Here is a 23,553-nt window from a genome sequence, read left to right on the forward strand (position 1 = left end):
AATGCTTTTTCCTCTCAAATATTTTCTATTGCTATTCTGTGATCAAATGCTTAAGGGTGCTTTAGGGTCAAAGCTGTATAACTGAGAGGAGACCTCCACATAGCCTTTAAAGGAATGCGGAGAACCGACTAGGGCTTCTGACCTAATGTCCAATCCTCACCTTCTCGTGGTGCACCCTGTTGGGTATCTACTTGGATACTGAACGAACGAGGATGGGCTGGCAATTTGGGATTTAGCCGACCAAATTGTATTCTTATTGGTTAAACCAAAATACAAAATGATGGTACAACATGACAAAGTTTCATGACGGCTGGGGCGTCGCCCAGTTAAACAAGGCCCCCGTTGTTTTCGTCAGGGAACCAGAGCGAACAGCGAAAAGTCAGCTACTGGAACAAATCTGAAAACAAACCCCAACTCAACATCACCACAGTTAAAGATCGGTACTATCAACGTAAGAAGCCTGAATGGCAAAGAAATGGAGCTAGCTGAGGAATTAGATAAGTACCAGATCGACATAATAGGGGTGACTGAAACAAAAAATACCAAAACTGGTGAGATCTTTCTGAGCAATAAATACAAAATGTTATATTCAGGCAATGACAATCAAGGAAAAGAAGGAGTAGCCATAGTATTCTACACAAAATACGAGGCTAATATTCTTGAATGGCAGTCAGTCTCAAGTAGAGTAATGTGGGCAAATATGAGAATGGGGAACTGGACAACGAGACTTATTTGTGCCTATGGTCCCACAGAAGGTTCTACTAAGGTAGAAGTGGAGGAATTTTTTGAGGCTTTAGAAAAAGCAACTGACACAATGAAAAATGAAAAGTTGGTCCTTGTTGGGGATCTAAATAGCAGAGTAGGAAATGATTGTGAGACATACAAAAATATTTTGGAAAAATTTGGAGAAAAGAGCAAAGCTAATAATAATGGCAAATATCTGTTGGAATTCTGCTCAGGACATGGACTGGTTATTACTAACACCATGTTCCAACATAAAAATGTGCACAAATTCACATGGAGAGAAGTGGCTAGGAATACGAAAAGTCTCATTGACTATGCTATTGTTGATAGTGATGTTTTCTCCCTGGTGCAGGATACCAGAGTGTACAGAGGATTTGAAATTGGAAGTGATCACTATTTAGTCTCGAGCAGGATAATATTGAATTTCATATTGAAAAGAATGACATGTAAGAAAGTTTTAAAGCGAATAAAAGTTGAGCAGCTCTCAGATGTGAACTGTAGACTAAAATACACAAAGATTATTGAAGAAAAAATGAAAGAGTTTGAGAACAGGAATCAAACCTTAGAGATTCAATGGCAAACTCTGAAGAAAACATTGATTGATTCTGCCAGAGAGGCATGTGGTGAGGTTGTGTGCAAGGAAAAAAAAATCAGAACTCCCTGGTGGACACAGGAAGTTAAAGAGGCAGTGAAGGAAAAGAAGAAAGCATATCAAAAGTTCCTGTCAAATAAGTCAGCTTGTGCTCTTAGAGAATATAGAGACAAATGCAAGAATGCTAAACACTGTGTAAAACTAGCTAAACAAAAGTCAAGGGAGGACTTTGGCAAGAATATAGAAAATAAATATCAAGAAGGTGGCAAAATATTCTGGAGGTTGTTGAAGAAGCTTAAGAATGGAGGAAAGAGTGCTGTAAAAGGAATTAGAGATGATAAAGGTGACATGAAAACGGGAGAAAAAGATATCCTTGAAGTATGGAGTAATTACTTTGAAAAACTGCTAAATGAAACGATCAGTGATGACAGCACATTGGTAAAAAAACACTGACCAGGCATGCGGTCAGGAATACATATCCATACTTGAAGTAGAAAAAGCCATCAAAGGCTTGAAATGTGGAAAGGCAGCAGGAGTAGATGATATTCGACCAGAAATGCTGAAGTATGGTGGTATAAGAGTCTTACAGTGGCTGCACTGCATAGTTCAGAAAGCTTGGACAGAGGGACGAATTCCCGATGATTGGAGTAGAGGTCTCATAGTACCCATATATAAAAAGGGAAATAAAACTGCATGTGAGAATTACAGAGGTTTTTCCCTACTGAGTGGTCCTGGCAAGATCTATGCAAGTATAATTGAGAAACGGTTGAGAAGAATTGTGGAAGAAAAGCTTGGTGAAGAACAAGCTGGATTCAGGCCAAATAGAGGCTGTCAGGATCAGATATTCACTTTACGACAAATAGTCGAGAAAGCATGGGAATATAACAAAGATCTGTATTTAAGTTTTGTCTGTATTTGGAAAAGGCATATGACAAGGTGCCAAGAGAGAAGCTATTCAATACGCTGCAGTTATATGGTGTCAATGGGGCATTATATCAAGCAATACTTAGTCTTTATTTGAGTTGTAAGTCAGCAGTTAGAATTGAAGGAAGTACAGGAAGATGGTTTAATATTAAATCTGGTGTGAGGATGTACGTTATCCCTTCTGTTGTTCATTATCTATATGGATCACATTATGAAGGAAAGTGGTATTAAACATGATATCAAAATTGGAGATGCTAATGTCAGCTCTTTGCTTTATGCAGACGATGTTATACTTCTAAATAAGTCTGCTACAAGTCTGCAAGATTCTCTGACTAAATTGAATAGCTGTTGTAATAGATATGGTATGAAGGTCAGCAATAAAAAGACAAAGACAATGAAAATAGGCAGAATCATTGAAAATGTCAACTGTGTTGTGAATGGAGAACCTGTGGTACAAGTCAAACATTTCAGCTATTTGGGCACGATTTTTACTGAAAATGGTAAATTTAATATAGAAATAGACAACAGAATCAGCAAAGCTGGTATGGTGGGAAGTCAATTGAATAAATTCATATGGAATAAGAGAGAAATTAGTCGGAACAATAAATTAGCTGTATACAAGACAGTGTTCAAACCAATATTAACTTATGGATCTGAGAGCTGGGTCAGAAGTAAAACACTTGACCAAAGACTAGAGACCACAGATATGAGAGTCCTGAGAAAGATTATAGGCGTGAACAGATGGCATCAATGGCAATATCATATTAAAAAAGAGAATATTAGGAAAGAACTTGACATTGTCAGCATCCAGGAATGTGTTAGCAGAGCTAATCTCAGGTGGTATGGTCACTTAAACAGAATGGGCGAGGAAAGATTAGCAAAACAAGTGTTCTCTGCCAGGTTGGCAGCAAAACGACCCAGAGGAAGACCAAGATATAGGTGGATTGATGCGGTACAAAGTGCTTTAGACGATAGAAATATAAGATCTGATAATGTTGGAGTCTTGACAAGTAACAGACTGATTTGGAGGAAAATTGTAGATAGGAAATTAATAATGATGTAATTTTTTTCATGTAGTACTATCATATCCTGTACACCCCTTGAGGGTACATGGCAGGAATTTGATGATGATGATGATTCTGTGATCATTTTTCATTTAACGGAGTTACACTTCACATCCAAGATCTTCAGTTTAAGAGTTTTTAGGTCACTTAATGGTTAAAGCTAGATAACAATGATGAGCTTTTCACACAGCATAGAACAGTGCTGGGAAGACTAGGGTTCCTTATCCACTGGTCATTCCTCATATTGCAGTGCATCCCATTATTTGGTAACGACACTGATAATGAATGATAAAGAATCATTTTAACAGTTTGTTACTTTGCTGATGAAATTGTAATCTGTATTGGCTTAAAAAAAAACACTGTTAATTAACAAGATGAAATATCGTGAAATTTTGGATGTTGTCCAGTGTATTTGTAATAATGAAGTCAAAAGCTTTCAGAAAAATCTATGAAGTTAAAAAATACAAAAATTTAATGGTTGAGTAACCCTTCAGTAAGATATCTGATACTTTTTGCTGAATGGTACTTGTGTTTTGCAGTGCATGCTGTCGTAAATCTTTAGTGATACTGATAATAAATAAATCCCATTGCTGATTTTAGCTTGATCTTCCCATTGTGGATATTGGAATTATAGATCTAGCTCTTATAGAGCTTAGCTTTATAGATCTGTATTTCAGATTCTGTCTAGCATTCTTCCAAACATAATTGCTTTAGAATGAATGTTATCCATTCCTGTTTATGCTTTATTGTTTAAAAACTGTTTTAAATTATTTTGTTAAAAAATCTTTTTGTTATTTATTGCTGGCTCAGTTGGCTGGGTGCTTAGCATTTCTGCTATCCAGCCAAAAAGCTGCAGGTTTGAATCCTGCCATGGTCATGGATGTTTGTGATTGTCTGTGAAAATGCTAGTGGTGCTGATGGCCAGTAGATGGCGTGGGTATAGATGTGGTTTGGTGGATTGAGTGGTGGAGACAAAGAGTTGTAGATTAGGTATCCTCACTTGATGAGTCTATTATTATTATGTGACACCCCAAAGACTCATCAAGGGAGGGCACCTACTCAACACCCTCTGTCCAAAAAGAAACCGAACTTTTGATTGAAAATAAACCACAGGCCAATTATAATTATTCAAATCATTTATTTTAATCAATATATTCTCCCTCAGCTTCGATACAGCATTTGGCACGGTCAATTAATTCATTAAATGAGTTTTTTATATCGGTTTTTGGGATACTGTTGCTTGAACATTTTCAGTGGTGTCGTATCGCTTTTCTTTCATCAGCAAATGAAGTCGGGGAAAGAGAAAGAAGTCACAGGGTGCTAAATAAGATGAATATGGCGAGTGATCCAAACACAAACTTGGTTTTTGGTCAAAAACTGTCTCTCAATGTTCGAACGAAGATAGTGCATTATCATGCAAAAGTGACCAGCTGCCTGCATTGCAATATTCATGCTGTATGCAACAAATTCTCGCTATCAATCACTTCAAGATAAAACTCGCCATTGACCGTTTGGCCAGGCGGCATTAATTCTTTGTGGATAATGCCCTTGAAATCTTAGAAACAAATCAGCATTGTCTTTACTTTTGACTTCTCTAAGGCAACTTTTTTTTTTTTTTTTTTTTCAGATGCCCCTCTTCTGGTGGTCTCCACTCAGCACGCTGGCACTTTGTTTCGTGCTCATACTCAAAACACCACATTTCGTCACCAGTAACAATCATTTCAAGGAACTTTGAGTCCTTACGGGTAGTTTTAATGAGGTCCTTGCAGTGTTCAATTTGATAACATTTTTTGGTCGTCGGTCAGCTTGTGGGGAACAAATCGCGAATTCAATTTACGAAGGCAACTCTCGGTCTAAATGTTGTGCACAGTTGGTTTTGGAATCCCCAATTCATTTTCAATCAATCTCACAGATGATTTTGGGTTTTCTTTGATGAAATCACGCACTCTTTGGATGTTAACTTCGCTCAGTACAGTTTTTGGATGGTCCAGCTTTTTGTCGTCCTCGAGCGTTTCACGACCACTTTGAAATCGCTTAAACTGCTCGTAAACTTGAGTACAGGATGAGTATTCATCACCATATACTTTTTGAAGCATTTTGGTAAAACTTTTACCAAGTTTAACACAAAAGTCAATCGCAGCTCTCTGTTTGAAACTCATTTTCCGACCGTTCGTCAAAACACTGTATCACTCTTGGCACTATAACTCGGCTTCTAATGAAAAAAATGTCATAAACAGTTGGCACAACACTAATGAAAGTTTCCACTTTTAATAAAAAGATACAACAGGTAGCGCCACTAGTTTCTTCTGTTTTCGAAAAGTTCGGTTTCTTTTTTGGACAGAGGGTGTACAATTCTCCATCTACCACCCACCACTAGTATTTTCACAATCGCAAACATCCATGCCTATGGTGGGATTTGAAACCACAGCCGTTTGTCTGGAGAGCATTTTTCTAAATTTTGACTGCTTGGAGGTGTCACATAATAATAATATTTGTCACTATAATAGAATTTATTGCTTTGTAGAGGCTAAATTATAACAAGACGACTGAGTACTCTGATATGTTTCAATGTTAATCTTCTCATTTTATGTGTCTATTCTCTAATCAGCTATTCACCAAAATCAACTAGGGAAGAAAAACAATTATAGTGTCACTTGCTAAAATAAACCTCTCAAAAAAAAAAAAACCTTCAAGAGAAATTATAAAAATTGCAAATATTAATAAATACAAAAAATAATTTAGAACTCCATTTGCACATATGAGTCAACAGTATTCATTAACTAAATTGAATAACAATTGTAACAAATTTGGAATGAAAATCATCAATAAAAAGACCAAAACTATGAAAATAGGCAAGAGCACAGAAAACTTTAGAAGCACAAAATTTTAGAAATGGCAATATTGAAGTACTGACAAGTAATGGATTAATTTGGCAGAAAATTGTGGATAGGAGATTGATAATAATGTAAACTTAATCATGTAGGGTTGTCATAGTAGCCTGAACTCTCCTATCGGGATATTGATGATGACATACTTCAGATGCATGAAATAATATTAGTTATTTAGATAGTTGTTCCAAGGATTTTTTTTATCATTGTGAAGTAGATGTGATTCAAAAACAGTTTGTTGCAGTTTTGAAGGAGATAAAAGTATTGTTACATTGAAAGAATGTTAAGGTCTTGAGAATTTTCATTGAAATGGACAAGCATATACCAAAAGTTAAGCCTTGGATTCTGTGATGTATTCTTTCTCCAGATATTTTCTGGAGAAACTGTAATAAATAGTGATGTAAAAAAAAACTATTACATCAGTTGTATGTATTTAATTCTCTAACTTACACCTTGCATTAAGTCAAGGAAACCATTTGTTATAGTACCAAAAAGGAGGGGTTTAGAAATGCAAAGTGAGAGAAAGAAAAAGTTCAAATGCAAAAGCAGCTGCAACATATTTTTAAAAAATCTGTTATCTTTGGATGGACAAGTATCATATAAGCCAAAAATTCCATGTAAGAAACAAATCCGCAGACACAAACCAAAATAATTCTATCATTATGTTACCAGTAAAAGAAAGAAGAAAGATTGAATGTGAAAGAATAAGTGCAAATGTATTTGGATGGCAGAAGCAGAAGAGATCATTTAGCGTGAGTGCCCATTCTACTAAATATTATCATCCTGGTGTATGCAACATTGAACACAACACTGCCTGGGATATCAGCATAGATGTTCAAGGCATGTTCAGCTGAACTAGCTATTACTTTGACCTGGCTATGTTTGTGTCTCAGCACAGGGGAGATTCCAAAGGAGTGGAAAGAGCGTATTATAATTCCATTGCCCAAGGGTGGTGCAGAAATGTGTCTAAATATCGCCCTATCAGTATCTCTGGAATGGTGATGATTTTGGAAAAGTAGGTAAAAGATCACATACAGAAATGGGTTGATCGAGAATCTAATTTGCAATGAACAGCATTGGTTTACTAATGGAAGGTAATCATTGAATAACTTGCTCACATTTTATAATATTGTCACAGCTGAGGTTAGACAAGGGAAATGGATACTTTTGGACTTTGTGAAAGTTTTTGACAGGATTCAGCATGATTTCAACAGGATTTGCTGGATTTGAAGCTGGCAAATTACGATTTTAGACCTTTTGTCGATTACAATTTAAATTGTTTCACTTACCGATTTACTCGAATATAACTCGCCCTCATGTATATCTCACACCCCTGATTTTACTTTACAAAAAAAGAAATTAATAAGTTTTGCATATAGTTTGCACATGAAAAAAGTTTAAAAAATGCTTCAAGAAATAGATAGTGAATGTGGTTATGGCATTTTCAGATATTTTGGAATTCAGTTGAAGAGAATCAGCATATCAACTCAGCAATTGTTGGTTTGCCTTTTTTGTTGAGTTGCATGATCTTTTATTATTACCACACCATCATATGTATAGAGATGGAAGGGAACCAGCAGAGGAAATGTGGGAGTGAGAGCATTGACTTTTACTCGATCTTGGATTGCGCAGGGGTGGACTAAGATTAAGAGACCATCATTAGAACTGTAGGTGCAACTGGATTTTGAGAGCTTGGGACATGATTTCACCAGAAATAATTAATTTAATTGCAGAAGCATTCTTGCTAAAAAAATTCAAATATGTTGCGTGATGAAGGTTATCGGATGATCGCATAAATAACATTGATAATTAAAATTTAAAATAGTAATAGATAACAAGATCTTAGAACAGGTGAATTCATTTAACTACCTAGGATGTATGATCACATATGAAAATGAAAAAGGTATAAACGTAAAAATTGCAAAATATTTAAAAATAACAGGTGTAATTTAGCTCTATATTTAAACCAAACCTAGTTCAAAAACAAACCAGACTAAAAGTATACAATACATTAGCCCTACCAGTCTTAATGTATGGAAGCGAAATCTGGACAGTAAAACAAAAAGACAAACAAAGATTAATAACAGCAAAAATGAAGTTTATGAGAAAAACTGCAAAGTATACCCTATTTGATCACAAAAGAAATGAAGAAATTATGAAAGAATTAAACCAAGAACAAGTAATAGAAAAAATTAAAAAATATAAACCTAAATGGATGGAACACGTTCAAAGAATGAAAACAGAAAGATTACCAAAACAAGCCTTAAAGCACAAGCCATTAGGAAAAAGAAAAACAGGACGTCCTCTTAAAGATTCAACGATGACCTCTAAGGCCGGAACAGACCATGCTAAGCCTAAATCCTTGATATGCATGGTGATGATTAAAATTTAAATGCATTCATTTTATAAATAATGTGAGCAATTTTATGTTATAATGAATACTGAGGATTTAATTATAAATGTCGATTTCATTTTTTCCTGAAAAAAAAGGGTGTGGATCTTCAGTCAAATGGATCCATAACAAATTTTCTTTTGAATTCCATTGATAAATTTTTTTTTTTTTTTTTTTTTTTTTTTTGGATCGAGTTGGTTGCAGATATAATTTTTTTAAAATTCAAGGTGAGGGAACAGAAAAATGGCTTTCTACAACTGTTGCTTCATCAAGAGAGACAACACCCCATTTCTTTTTTGGAAGTGCAGTTACATAATCCTAACTTCAGAATCACTGAATTTTTAATAATTAACAGTTAAGAATGTTTTTAAAGAATATTCTATATTCTTAATTGTTCTGCTTATATGAATTGTACCCTTTGTGTTTAAAACAAAAACATGACATTATTTGTCAGTAGTTTTTAAAAAAAATAAAATTGTGTATACTTACTTTTGTATTTAACACATTATGTATGGTATCAAGGGTGCTTAAGGGTCAAAGCTGTATAACTGAGAGGAGACTTCCACATAGCCTTTAAAGGAATGCGGAGAACCGACCAGGGCTTCTGACCTAATGTTCAATCCTCACCTTCCTGTGGTGCACCCTGTTGGGTATCTACCTGGATACTGAACGAACGAGGATGGGCTGGCAATTTGGGATATAGCAGACCAAATTGTATTCTTATTGGTTAAACCAAAATACAAAATGATGGTACAACATGACAAAATTTCATGACGGCTGGGGCATTGTCTGGTTAAACAAGGTCCCCGTTGTTTTCACCAGGGAACCAGGGCAAACAGTGAAAAGTCAGCTACTGGAATAAATCTGAAAACACACCCCAACTCAACATCACCACAGATTGGTACTATCAACATAAGAAGACTGAGTGGCAAAGAAATGGAGCTAGATGAGGAATTAGATAAGTATCAGATCGACATAATAGGGGTGACTGAAACAAAAAAGACCAAAACTGGTGAGATCTTTCTGAGCAATAAATACAAAATGTTATATTCAGGCAATGACAATCACGGAAAAGAAGGAGTAGCCATAGTATTCAACACAAAATACGAGGCTAATCTTCTTGAATGGCAGTCAGTCTCAAGTAGAGTAATGTGGGCAAATATGAGAATGGGGAACAGGACAATGAGACTTATTTGTGCATATGGTCCCACAGAAGGTTCTACTAAGGTAGAAGTGGAGGAATTTTTTGAGGCTTTAGAAAAAGCAACTGACACAATGAAAAAGGAAAAAGTTGGTCCTTGTTGGGGATCTAAATAGCAGAGTAGTAAATGATTGTGAGACATACAAAATTATTTTGGGAAAATTTGGAGAAAGAGCAAAGCTAATAATAATGGCAAATATCTGTTGGATTTCTGCTCAGGACATGGACTGGTTATTACTAACACCATGTTCCAACATAAAAATGTGCTCCCATTCACATGGGGAGAAGAGGCTAGGAATAAGAAAAGTCTCATTGACTATGTTATTGTTGATAGTGATGTTTTCTCCCTGGTGCAGGACACCAGAGTGTACACAGGATTTGAAATTGGAAGTGATCACTATTTAGTCTTGAGCAGGATACTTTTCATATTGAAAAGAATGACATGTAAGAAAGTTTTAAAGTGAATAAAAGTTGAGCATCTCTCAGATGTGAACTGTAGCCTAAAATACACAAAGATTATTGAAGAAAAAATGAAAGAGTTTGAGAACAGGAATCAAACCTTGAAGAGAACCCTGATTGATTCAGCTAGAGAGGCATGAGGTGAAGTTGTCTGCAAGGATAGAAAAATTAAAACTCCATGGTGGACACAGGAAGTTAAAGAGGCAGTGAAGGAAAAGAAGAAAGCATATCAAAAGTTCCTGTCAAATAAGTCAGCTTGTGCTCTTAGAGAATATAGAGACAAATGCAAGAATGCTAAACACTGTGTAAAACTAGCTAAACAAAAGTCATGGGAGGACTTTGGCAAGAATATAGAAAATAAATATCAAGAAGGTGGCAAAATATTCTGGAGGTTGTTGAAGAAGCTTAGGAATGGAGGAAAGAGTGCTGTAAAAGGAGTTAGAGATGATAAAGGTGACATGAAAACGGTAGAAAAAGATATCCTTGAAGTATGGAGTAATTACTTTGAAAAACTGCTAAATGAAACAAGCATTGATGACAGCAGTGGTAAAAAAACACTGACCAGGCATGCAGTCAGGAATACATATCCATACTCGAAGTAGAAAAAGCAATCAAAGGCATGAAATGTGGAAAGGCAGCAGGAGTAGATGATATTCGACCAGAAATGCTGAAGTATGGTGGTATAAGAGTCTTACAGTGGCTGCACTGCATAGGTCAGAAAGTCTGGACAGAGGGACGAATTCCCGATGATTGGCTCTCATAGTACCCATATATAAAAAGGGAAATAAAACTGCATGTGAGAATTACAGAGGTATTTCCCTACTGAGTGTTACTGGCAAGATCTATGCAAGTATACTTGAGAAACGGTTGAGAAGAATTGCGGAAGAAAAGCTTGGTGAAGAACAAGCTGGATTCAGCCAAATAGAGGCTGTCAGGATCAGATCTTCACTTTACAACAAATAGTCGAGAAAGCATAGGAATATAACAAAGATCTGTATTTAAGTTTTGTCGATTTGGAAAAGGCATATGACAAGGTGCCAAGAGAGAAGCTATTCAATATGCTGCAGTTATATGGTGCCAATGGGGCATTATATCAAGCAATACTTCGTCTTTATTTGAGTTGTAAGTCAGCAGTTAGAATTGAAGAAAGTACAGGAAGATGGTTTAATGTTAAATCTGGTGTGAGACAAGGATGTACATTATACCCTCTGTTATTCATTATCTATATGGATCACATTATGAAGGAAAGTGGTATTAAACATGATATCAAAATTGGAGATGTTAATGTCAGCTCTTTGCTTTATGCAGATGATGTTATACTTCTAAATATATCCGCTACAAGTCTGCGAGATTATCTGACTAAATTGAATAACTGCTGTAATAGATATGGTATGAAGGTCAGCAATAAAAAGACAAAGACAATGAAAATGGGCAGAATCATTGAAAATGTCAACTGTGTTGTTAATGGATCACATTAGTGAAGATGGTAAATTAAATATAGAAATAGACAACAGAATCAACAAAGCTGGTATGGCAGGAAGTCAACTGAATAAATTCATATGGAATAAGAGAGAAATTAGTCGGAACAATAAATTAGCTGTATACAAGACAGTGTTCAAACCAGTTTTAACTTATGGATTTGAGAGCTGGGTCAGAAGTAAATGACTTCTCCAAAGTCTAGAGACTGCAGATATGAGAGTCCTGAGAAAGATTATAGGCCTGAACAGATGGCATCAATGGCAATATCGTATTAAAAATGAAGATATTAGGAAAGAACTTGACATTGTCAGCATCCAGGAATGTGTTAGTAGAGCTAATCTCAGGTGGTATGGTCACTTAAACAGAATGGTCGAGGAAAGATTAGCAAAACGAGTGTTCTCTGCCAGGTTGGCAGGAAAATGACTCAGAGGAAGACCAAGATATAGATGGATTGATACGGTACAAAGTGCCTTAGACGATAGAAATATAAGATCTGATAATGTTGGAGTCTTGACAAGTAACAGACTGATTTGGAGGGAAATTGTAGATAGGAGGTTAGTAATGATGTAAAGTTTTCATGTAGTACTATCATATCCTGTACACCCCCTTGAGGGTACATGGCAGGAAATTGATGATGATGATTTGCACATATGTAAATAATGGACATCAGTCATTCTGACCTGTTGTATTTTGTGGAGGCAAAAAAATCCACATGCTGTGTGATTTTTTTCCTTCCACAAAGGTGGCATTTGTGGAGGAAATTTTGATATTCCATTCCCGAGAACGTCAGATGAAGAATGTTCTCTAGCTTAAGATTTCCTCGTCTCATTCATGAAATTATAAAATGACTAAACACTAAATAAACAAAGCCATTTGGCTTACATATTTCTCTAAATATGTAAGCCAAATGGCTTTTCATATTTAGAGAAAGCAGTATTACATCTCCTAGGAGCTGTGTTTTAAATTATGAGAAAATATCAAGGATAGTGAGGGAGCTTGCTCCACCTTTGGTTCAAGTTGCCTTGGTGTTGTACTACCAAGGTCACTTACACTTGGATTCGCCGATAGTTCTTCAGCATGAAACTTATAGATCGTAGTTCTCGATCTTAGAGTTTCGCTTACTGGCTGTAAAGCAACAAGGGATTTTTATCCCCTTAATTTTAAACACTAAATAGTTAGACTATTTACTTTTTGAAGCTTGATTTTTGCATATATGCAAGTATACTTGAGAAACGGTTGAGAAGAATTGTGGAAGAAATCTTGGTTAATAACAAGCTGGATTCAGGTCAAATAGAGGCTGTCAGGATCAGATCTTCACTTTACGACAAATAGTGGAGAAATCATGGGAATATAACAAAGATCTGTATTTAAGTTTTGTCGATTTGGAAAAGGCATATGATAAGGTGCCAAGAGAGAAGATATTCAATACGCTACAGTTATATGGTCAATGGGACATTATATCAAGCAATACTTAGTCTTTATTTGAGTTGTAAGTCAGCAGTTAGAATTGAAGGAAGTACAGGAAGATGGTTTAATGTTAAATCTGGTGTGAGACAAGGATGTACATTATCCCCTCTGTTAATCATTATCTATATGGATCACATTATGAAGGAAATCGGTATTAAACACGATATTAAAATTGGAGATGTTAATGTCAGCTCTTTGCATTATGTGGACGATGTTATACTTCTAAATAAATCCGCTACAAGTCTGCAAGATTCACTGACTAAATTGAATAACTGTTGTAATAGATATGGTATGAAGGTCAGCAATAAAAAGACAAAGACAATGAAAATAGGCAGAATCATTGAAAATGTCAACTGTGTTGTTAATGGAGAACCTGTGGAACAAGTAAAACATTTCAGCTGCTTAGGCACGATTTTTATTGAAGATAGTAAATTAAATATGGAAATAGATAACAGAATCAACAAAACTGGTATGGTAGGAAGTCAATTGAATAAATTCATATGGAATAAGAGAGAAATTAGTCTGAACACTAAATTAACTGTATACAAGACAGTGTTCAAACCAGTTTTAACTTATGGATCTGAGAGCTGGGTTAGAAGTAAAACACTTGACCAAAGACTAGAGACCGCAGATATGAGAGTCCTGAGAAAGATTAGAGGCGTGAACAGATGGCATCAATGGCAATAGCATATTAAAAACGAGAATATTAGGAAAGAACTTGATATTGTCAGCATCCAGGAATGCGTTAGCAGAGCTAATCTCAGGTGGTATGGTCACTTAAACAGAATGGGCGAGGAAAGATTAGCAAAACAAGTGTTCTCTGCCAAGTTGGCAGGAAAACGACCCAGAGGAAGACCTGGATATTTGTGGATTGATATGGTACAAAAACGATAGAAATATACGATCTGGTAATGTTGGAGTCTTGACAAGTAACAGACTGATTTGGAGAAAAATTGTAGATAGGAAGTTAGTAATGATGTAAATTTTTCATGTAGTACTACCATATCCTGTACATCCCTTGAGGGTACATGGTAGGAATTTGATGATGATGATTTTTGTATTTCAACTATCCAAATAAATGTCCTTAACTCCTTGTTTATTTCATTTTTCACCAACCAAACTGGAAGAGATATGGAAATGTTTGTTAGAAGCATTGATATAATACAAATCATATATATACTAGATAACTCTTTCCATTCTTCCAACAACTGTGATCTTTTCTTAATGCTAGTGTGCTATAGAAGTACTTTTCTCTCAGTATCTCAGACATAATCTTGTGCCTGTGTTCTCTTCTGTGGAATGACCTTCCTACAGTCACTATCTATCTTGTCACTATAGTAACTTAAGTGGAATGACTTCTGCAACTTCTAGCCTTACTCTTACTTACCCTAGTTAGACTAGGGTAAGTAAGAGTAAGGGTTTGCATATATCCATATGCAAACCCTTGGTTTTGAGTGGGTGAACAGTTATTTCTGCTGGAACATTTAACAATAAATGTACCATGAAAAACAAATCCAGCATATACCACATGACAAGAGCTCCAACTGCTTATTTAGCCTATACTAAAGCACATAACAAATGCAAAATAGCCATGTACAAATGGAATTAATTTCTCTCTCGTTCAGCTTCTTTTATGTGAATAGTACATTAGTGTTAATGCCATGGAAAGGCAAAGGGTTAAGATAATCCAGAAACCTTGTTCTAATTCAATATCAGAAACAGTGCACTACATGCTTCCACCAATGTTTTGAGCAAGAAAAACATCAGAATAATCTTAAATAATTTGGATATCAAAACATCTTCTGAACCTGATGTTCTTTTTCCCAATTGTGCTTAAAAGTTGGTCTAAGAACCATTCCACATCATACACTCTTTGCCTCAATCTTCACCTCACAACTTGGAAGCAAGCCTTTCCAATCAAACAGGATGATTTAGTCTACCATTTGAATATTGACTCATTGTCCTCTGTAAGATAATAGAGGAAACCATCAACATTTAATTTCTTCACTACCTTGAGGCTTGCCATTAATTAATATGGATTCTGCCACTCTAGATTCCTAAAAGATCTCTTAGCTTACATCTAGAGTGGCATGGACATGTGCTACAGTAAGGTTCAGAGAAAACTTGCTGCTGTGCTTGATATGTCCCAAGGCATATGATTGGTCTAGCATTATGGGACTGCTCATCAGATTGTCAAATGAGTAGGTGAAATGGAGTGTACTATAATCAGGAAAATTATGGATAGAGTTGTTGGTCAGTGAGATGAGATCATTTATATATAAGAGAAAGTAGACAGGCCCTGAGGTGGTGGTGGAAAAGTCTGAAGAGAGGAGGCCAAGCAGCGATTAACTGGAGAGAAAGAAAACCAGTTTTATTATCTTATGATCTGCCTTAATCCTTTATAATTAGGTAACTGGTTTTCCACATCAGTGTGGAACTCAGGGAATGCTGTAGATACCTAGGAAGAAGAAAGAATCCTTAATTTGTCTCAGGAAGGTGGAAACTTTGTTCAGAATTTGTATAATGTTCTAATTCTATGTTGCTTAGGGAGTGCAGTTTATCTCCTTTGATGTAAAGTAAAGATTAGTATATTATCAGTCTGGATGGGTGTTTTTATTAAGGAGTTTGGCAAGTGAAATGCAATGGAATTACATGTTTCATTTGCTGTGTTTAAAAGGTACAACAAACATCTCACTTTCACCTCTCTGTTATGTGAAATGTGGCAATTTCAACTTAGGTGTTTTTTTTTTGTTTGTTTGTTTTTGTTTTGTTTGGAACAAGTTAGGGACATTTACATGGGAGAACACTGATTGGAGTATGTAACAGAAATTGGAACTCTTTTCCTGTTGAATGCCTCGTTCCAGCAGTATTCAACTCGAGGAAGGACTTATCGTTCACAAAAGCATACTTCCCCTACAGAGTACTATATTCTTTTTTGTCAATTCCTGAATTTTCCTTTAACCACCATTCCTAAGATGCTCATTGGCCAATAATTTTACTACCTCTCTCGCTCTCAGCACTTCCTTTAAGGAATATAACTATTTTGCTCTCTTTTAGTTCTCTCGAGCAAAAGAGGGCAAAACAGTTTTTTCATAAAGGAGGCTTTGTCCTTTCCAGAAAGAATGCTTAAATTAAGCAGCATTCTCATGACAACATTATTGTAATACACAGGCTGATATCTCGTGTAATTCTTTGGCCATTTTTGCATATATGTTCTGAAATAACGAATGTACCTTGAATTCATCAGTCTCTGTTCTTATATCTAATGTCATATCTTCAATTTGGCACTGCAATATCTCCATATGGGTGGTACACTACATTCAGTAACTCAGTCATTTGTGAGTCATCCTTTCATGATCATTCTTACTTTTACTCACCATATATCAAAAGAGCTCTTTGGGATTTAGCCTTTTACTCATTAGTTAGCTTCCTCCCATAATTAGTTTTATCTTTCTTACTGGGCACCCTTCTTGCCTGCGTCTAGTACAGTGGTGCCTAGCAATTCGACAGTTGAATTTCGTGAACCGGCACGTGCATGGAATTGTGTGATGTCATTTGTTATTTCTTGTTGGGCTGCATTGGTGTTTGCTCATGTTGTTTGTGCTGATTTTCAATTCTGCATTTTTGAGAAAGTAAAAATTTTGTGTGCATCCACAGTTATTATTTTTTTTGAGTGAAATTTAAGAACGAGTCCAAAGAGAAGTGAACAGAGGAATAATTCAGGAAAGAAGCATGCTTGGTTGAGCATAGAGAAGAAGAAAGAAATTGTAGATAAAGTGCAGAAAGGTAGAACAATTACAGATGTAGCTGAAGAGTATGGCATTCCTAGGTCAACTGTGGCAACTTTTTGGCAACAGAGAGAGAGAAGATTATGGGTACTAGGGGTGTCTGCTGGTGCAATGAAGATTTCTGACAAGAATAGATCTTCAATCAATGAAGGGATGGAAAAGCTGCTTATCACCTGGATTAGAGAAAGACAGATGAAGGGAGATCCAGTAACTCAGGCAATGATCTGTGAGAAGGCTAGCTTAATTTTTGAAGAATTTCAGAAGAAAACTCCAGGATGTACCTCAGATCAAACTGAGGAATTCAAAGCAAGTCGAGGCTAGTTTCACAGATTCCAAGGTAGAACAGGCATCCATAGTGTTCTCAGACAGGGTAAGCTGCTAGCACAGATAAAGAGGCTGCAGAAAAGTTTGTGAAAAAATTTGAAGATTTAACAGGAAGGAAGGCTACCTGCTGCAGCAAATTTTAATGGGGATGAAACTGGGTTATTTTGAAAGCGCTTGCCAAATCAAACTTACATCACGCAAGAAGAAGTGAAGCTCCCAGGACATAAGCCTATGAAAGATAGGCTTACCTTGTTATTGGCAGTATTTGCAAGCAGTCTTTAAACTAAAGCCACTTCTAGTCTACCACTCAGAAAATCCTTGGTGCTTTGAGAAGAAAATCATTAAGTCCAAACTGCCAATGATGTGGAAATTCAATGCAAAAGCCTGGATAGAGCAGGTTTTCAAAGATTGGATTTTTGAGGTGTTTGTCCCGAGCATGAAGAAGTCCCCCCCCACCCCCCCCCCCCCCCACCCCCCCCCCCCCCCACCCCCCCCCCCCCCCACCCCCCCCCCCCCCCACCCCCCCCCCCCCCCACCCCCCCCCCCCCCCACCCCCCCCCCCCCCCACCCCCCCCCCCCCCCACCCCCCCCCCCCCCCACCCCCCCCCCCCCCCACCCCCCCCCCCCCCCACCCCCCCCCCCCCCCACCCCCCCCCCCCCCCACCCCCCCCCCCCCCCACCCCCCCCCCCCCCCACCCCCCCCCCCCCCCACCCCCCCCCCCCCCCACCCCCCCCCCCCCCCACCCCCCCCCCCCCCCACCCCCCCCCCCCCCCACCCCCCCCCCCCCCCACCCCCCCCCCCCCCCACCCCCCCCCCCCCCCACCCCCCCCCCCCCCCACCCCCCCCCCCCCCCACCCCCCCCCCCCCCCACCCCCCCCCCCCCCCACCCCCCCCCCCCCCCACCCCCCCCCCCCCCCACCCCCCCCCCCCCCCACCCCCCCCCCATACAGAAATAACACATGGCAATAAGTAGTGTAAAAAACTTTATTAGGCATAACTGAACAGTTCAATAATAGTTGGATACATAATATGGATTCACATCAGGTGCCCAAAGTTACGATCATTAGCAGTGATGCATGCCTGACACCGGCGACGCATTGATTGCCATACATTTTCGAAAATACCTGGAGTTTCCCGGATGTTAGCAGCGGCGATGGCGATTCTTGCCACGAGGTCCATGTCAGAGGCAACAGGCGTTTCGTACACCATTGCTTTAAGGGTCCCCCACAGAAAGAAAGAAAAATCGATGCTCGATAAATCAGGTGAGCGTGGGGCCATGTGACGGGTCCACCATGTCCATTTTCCATCGAGCCCCAAAGGACCTATCCAAATACTGACGCACAGAAATGCAAAAATGGGCTGGAGTTCTATCGTGTTGGAACCACATCTGCTGACTCACAGTCATTGGAACATTGTTCAGTAAATCCGGCAGAACTTCTTCCAGAAAGGTCCGATACTTCTGGGAGTCAGTCGTGGTGGTAACAGGTATGGGCTGACTAAACAGTCAGTGACGACACCTTCCCATCATACGTTAATGGCGAAGCGTTGTTGTGCAGCATGTGGATTCTCATGGGCCCACACATGAGCATTGTGGTGATGGAAGATCCCTTCGCGGGTAAATGAAATGAAACTTCATCCGTGAACAAAACACAAGTTGGAAAATCTGGGTCTACAGCATTTTTCTGCAGAAACCGCTGCGCGAATTCCACATGTCAAGGATGCAAAATGCAAAAATAATCTTCAGCCATCAGTAACTAGATCCGTTGCAGATGAAATGGATGTAATGATTCAAGAGTGCAAAGTGCACAATTCACTTCATCGAGTTACTCCTATAGCAGAGGCAACGGCACTTGTGCTTGTCTCTGGATTATTGTCCATCACATGCAACACCTCCTCTTCCATGGAAGGATTTCGCATTGATCGTGGCCACCCACTATCATGCCTGCGATCCCTGAATGATCCATAGTCACACAAATTCTGATGCAAATGCGCAAACATTTGGTGATGTGGTAAATGTCTGTTTGAGTACCTTTCGCATTACATTCGTACAGCGGCTCATCCATTACCGTTAGCTAACCTGTATTCGAGGTGCATGTCTGCCATCTCAGCATTCGTAAAACGATGCATGTTCTTCGTACGACGTCGAAAGCTTGAATGAGGAAGCTCCAATTGCTTGCCTGGAGCACTGGTGAATAGCGCCGCCTATCACTTTCAGGTGGCATTTCCGGTCATGCTTTCCTATGTGAATATGGTTGATTTTGATGTTCTCTACCTCCCCTTAAAGTTTGTACGTGGAATTTTGAACACCCTGTATACGAGGAACATCCAGAAAGTAAGTTCCGTTTTTAAATATTTTCATTGCAATGCTGTGATAGCAATGGTGCACATGCGTGCTGAGTTTGTTAATTCAAGCCTTTGGCACCATTTTCAGATATTCTCGCAGTGGGTACGCTTCTTGGTGTGTGTGTTTATAATGTCTAAGAAAATCGAATCATCCGCCACATGTGAAATTAGGTCAGTTATCCATTTCTTGAATGCGAGGAATGTTAAAACAGCTGAAATTCATCGGCAAATTATTGAGGTTTATGGAGAACACACAATGAGGTATGAAGATGGGTAAGACTTTTTAATGAAGGAAGGACAGATTTGCATGATGATAAATGGAGAAGGCGACCATCTTTAGTGACTGCCAAACCCTTAAGAAACTGCTTCGTGCAATCCTGAATAAAGTATGTGACATGCTTACCAGGGGCGTTGTTTAAATTCATGATAACGCCTGCCCACACACAGCCGGCGTAACACAACTTCTCGCCACCTTCAGCTGGGAACAATTCCATTATCCCCCATATAGTCCTGACCTCGTGCCAAGCGACTTTCACCTGTTCAGACATCCGAAATCTTTCCTTGGTGGCCGGCAGTTCCAAGACAACAACGAGGTCAAAGATCAATATGTGGTTTGCATCACTGGCGGCAACCTTCTATGACGAAAGTATGCAACTCTTGGTGCACGTTATTGTTTTAACTCATGATAACGCCCGTGATAACACAACTTCTCGCCAACTTCGGCTGGGAACAATTCCATCATCCCCCATATAGTCCTGACCTCGTGCCAAGCACCTTTCACCTGTTCAAACATCTGAAATCTTTCCTTTTTTAACCTGCAATCTGTTGATTGGAGAGCAAGTATGCTAACCACTCAGCCAACAATGCTATATAAATGCCATTTCCTTCCCTCCTGTAGCTGTTCCTCCTCTGTCTATGCTTCCATAATAATTACTCCTACACCCATGCTAATTTGCCAGTGCATACCATTCGTATTCTCCCTTATACCCCTTCTGGACTATAGTAGCAACCAACTATATGGTTCATCTTGTTAGCTTCAAATGTTCTGAATCTTAGTTAGTATGGGTTCTCATGATGAATTGATGCTATAGAGATGCCAGAGAAAATAATAATGGCTATTCTTGGATTTACACTTATAATTAGTTGCATTATTCAAGTGTTAATCCTGGTAGTACACAGGATGTTTCTGGAAGCATCTGGAAATGAGGAAATTGATTACTCACTTCCATTAATCTGTCCAGAACTGTATTGCTAGTTTGATATGTCTCATTGCCTTTATATAGAAGATAGGAGCATTAAAAATGTTTGATAAATTTTGGGAACATTTATTTATGAATATATATGTGCATGCATGTGTGTGTATATTTGTATATGCATCATGTAAAATGTTTTTCTAGGTTCAAAACAAGAAACACTTATAAACGGCATCTAAAGACAAGACATGGCAAGATTTTAACAGCACAAGGAATAATAACATTATCTTTAGAAGAATTTTACAAAGTGTGTACAAATCCAAGAAAACGAACTGTAAAGAGGTCCTCTGTTCGGAAAAAAGATCAAGAAACTCAGTGGCCTGAAGTGAGCTTGCCATTTGGGGATAACGAGGAACAATTAACAGAGAAAGTTGAATGGTGATTTCTTTGCAACTTACTAGGTATATATATTATTATGTACAGAAAATGCTTTATATAGAGTGAACTATTCAGCAGCTATTCATTTGTATATGACAGTTTCTCCAAAACTTAATTTTTCATATTTAAAACTTTCTGAGTAGTAGTGAGATACATATTTTTAGAAAGTTTTCTACACACTTGAAGGCATATTCTTATGACTTTTTTTTCTTATCGTTTATTCTGAAATGAAGAATGTAAAAAAAAAAATGTAGCAATTTTTGAATAAGCAATTACACTAATAATCAGTGATTTGTGTTTGAGTTGGTTATAATAAAATATAAAACTTCTTATGGGTAAAAAAGAAGTTCAAAAAATTATACATTTCTTTCTGTATAACCTGATGACATATTTTTAAATCATGATCTTATTAAAAATTTAGTACCCTGTGTTTAATTTAGTCTATTTTCAAGGAGCATGGATATGCAATTTACAGTTCTGGTAGCATTATATATATATTTTGCAGGGGTAGGCAGGGAGGTTAATTTTAGATCATTGTACAACTTCTGTAATGACTCTTAGAACATGTTTCTTAAATACAATGATGTAACATATTTTCTAATCTGTTAGAATATATTTTTCTATCTTGCATGTTATATAGCTATCTCATGTAAATGGATTGCGACATTTAAAAGAATCATGTATTAGCTTTCAACTTATTTCAAATTATTTTGCACCTCAAAGAAATTTTTTGAAATGAGATGTATATGCATCATACTTTGGAATTTAAATTCATTCCACTTATTTTCTTTTTCTTGAATGCAAATAAATAACTTTATTATGTATATTTTCTGTTACTAGCAGATCAGTTTTTGTTATTAAACAGCTGAATCTCTATCATGAATTCTTGTTGTGGCCTTATGCAGCATCTGCATAAAATTTTAACCTTGTTTATGATTTTGGTAAGCCTTCCTTCAGTGAAACTTGATATTTTTGTGATAATATTCTTCAGGCTGCTAGGTAGGGAAAAAAATCAGTTATAATTCTTAATACTATTTTATAAATGGAAAACTAGCTACAGTTATCATACATTTATCTGTATTTGCAGTAATTAGCCAGAATTTTAACAGTATATATATGCATGGCATGACTTATTATCACAACTATTCTGATGTGTTTTGAAAGACTTAAGTGTTTGTATTGTACATATTATTTTTGATGGTATTAACTTGCATCATCATACTTGGAATAAAATAAAATAGGAATTTATTAAGGTTGCTGATATTTCATTGGATTCAAACTAGCATCCTCAAAGCACAAAGGATAAAATTTATCCAAAAGCACAAAACAATAGCAGGTTGGACAGAAGAAGCATTATCCATTTTGGCAACATGGTAAAATCATAATCATTATGCATATCTTTGCTAAACATAAACAGCAGTTGATGATTTCATGTAATCCATAATAATACATGCATGAAATAACGTTGCTTCTTGGAACGGCTTCTATGAAGCTACATTATTTAGATAATTCAAAAACATGTACATTTTATACAAAAATTCTACAAAAAGAAATCTGAAATTAGCATCCTTCAGGTATGGATAAATTTCTAAAACAAAAGTCTGCTTGATGCATGAGGAAGAGATGTGTGTGAAATAGGCCTCTGCTAGATGCACTAAAATTACTGCAGTTGCATAATTTGCATTGCAGTTTTCATGTAAATTTGACATCTGAAAGAAAGGTTGTAAACCTACAATACATCAAGTAATGAGGGTAGACTAAGGATTAGATAATACAGAAACCCTGCTCTGGAGACATGGGCATTTTTGAAGCCACTACAGACATCCAGTAAGTAGGATGGTTAGCTTAGGCCAAGTAACAAAAGTCTACTGCCTAAAGGCATATATAAACATCCACATTGAGATTCAAACCCATAGCTTATTGATTGGAAAACTAATACACTGTTCTCTGCTATAGACCGGTTGGCACTAAAATTACCCATTTAAAGCCATTTTGTTTTAAACCAGCATGTAGAGTGCACTGTTAAAAAATACTGAACATCATATGCAATTTAATGATTAACCAAAAGAAACAAAAAAAATTATATGCACACATTATTTAACTACTTCATTGTTTTTGACAGCCGTGATAATAATGCAACTGAAATTTTAATAAAAAGTTTATTCTAGTTTCGCATCTCTTAAACTTGGTGGTTTTCCCATACTTTAGTGAATGGATAAGGGTTTCTAGTTGGAATTTAAAAATGGTGTGATGTGT

At 37.4% G+C, this 23,553-nt stretch overlaps 1 protein-coding gene across 1 annotated transcript in view; it reads left to right on the plus strand.

Annotated features, from left to right (window-relative positions):
* The window catches only part of LOC150102533 (uncharacterized), a 194,652-nt gene extending 173,091 nt beyond the window's left edge, over positions 1 to 21,561 (plus strand). The window contains exon 9 of the mRNA XM_090399107.1: positions 21,064 to 21,561. Coding sequence (XP_090255233.1) covers positions 21,064 to 21,301 — 238 coding nt within the window. The 3' untranslated portion in view covers positions 21,302 to 21,561. The remainder of the gene's footprint in view (positions 1 to 21,063) is intronic.
* The last annotated feature ends 1,992 nt before the right edge of the window (positions 21,562 to 23,553 follow it).

Source organism: Typopeltis vanoorti, chromosome 10, assembly GCF_054136105.1.
Source record: "Typopeltis vanoorti isolate ZY-2024b chromosome 10, IOZ_Tvanoo_1.0, whole genome shotgun sequence".
In the NCBI taxonomy this organism is placed as follows: Eukaryota; Metazoa; Arthropoda; class Arachnida; order Uropygi; family Thelyphonidae; genus Typopeltis; species Typopeltis vanoorti.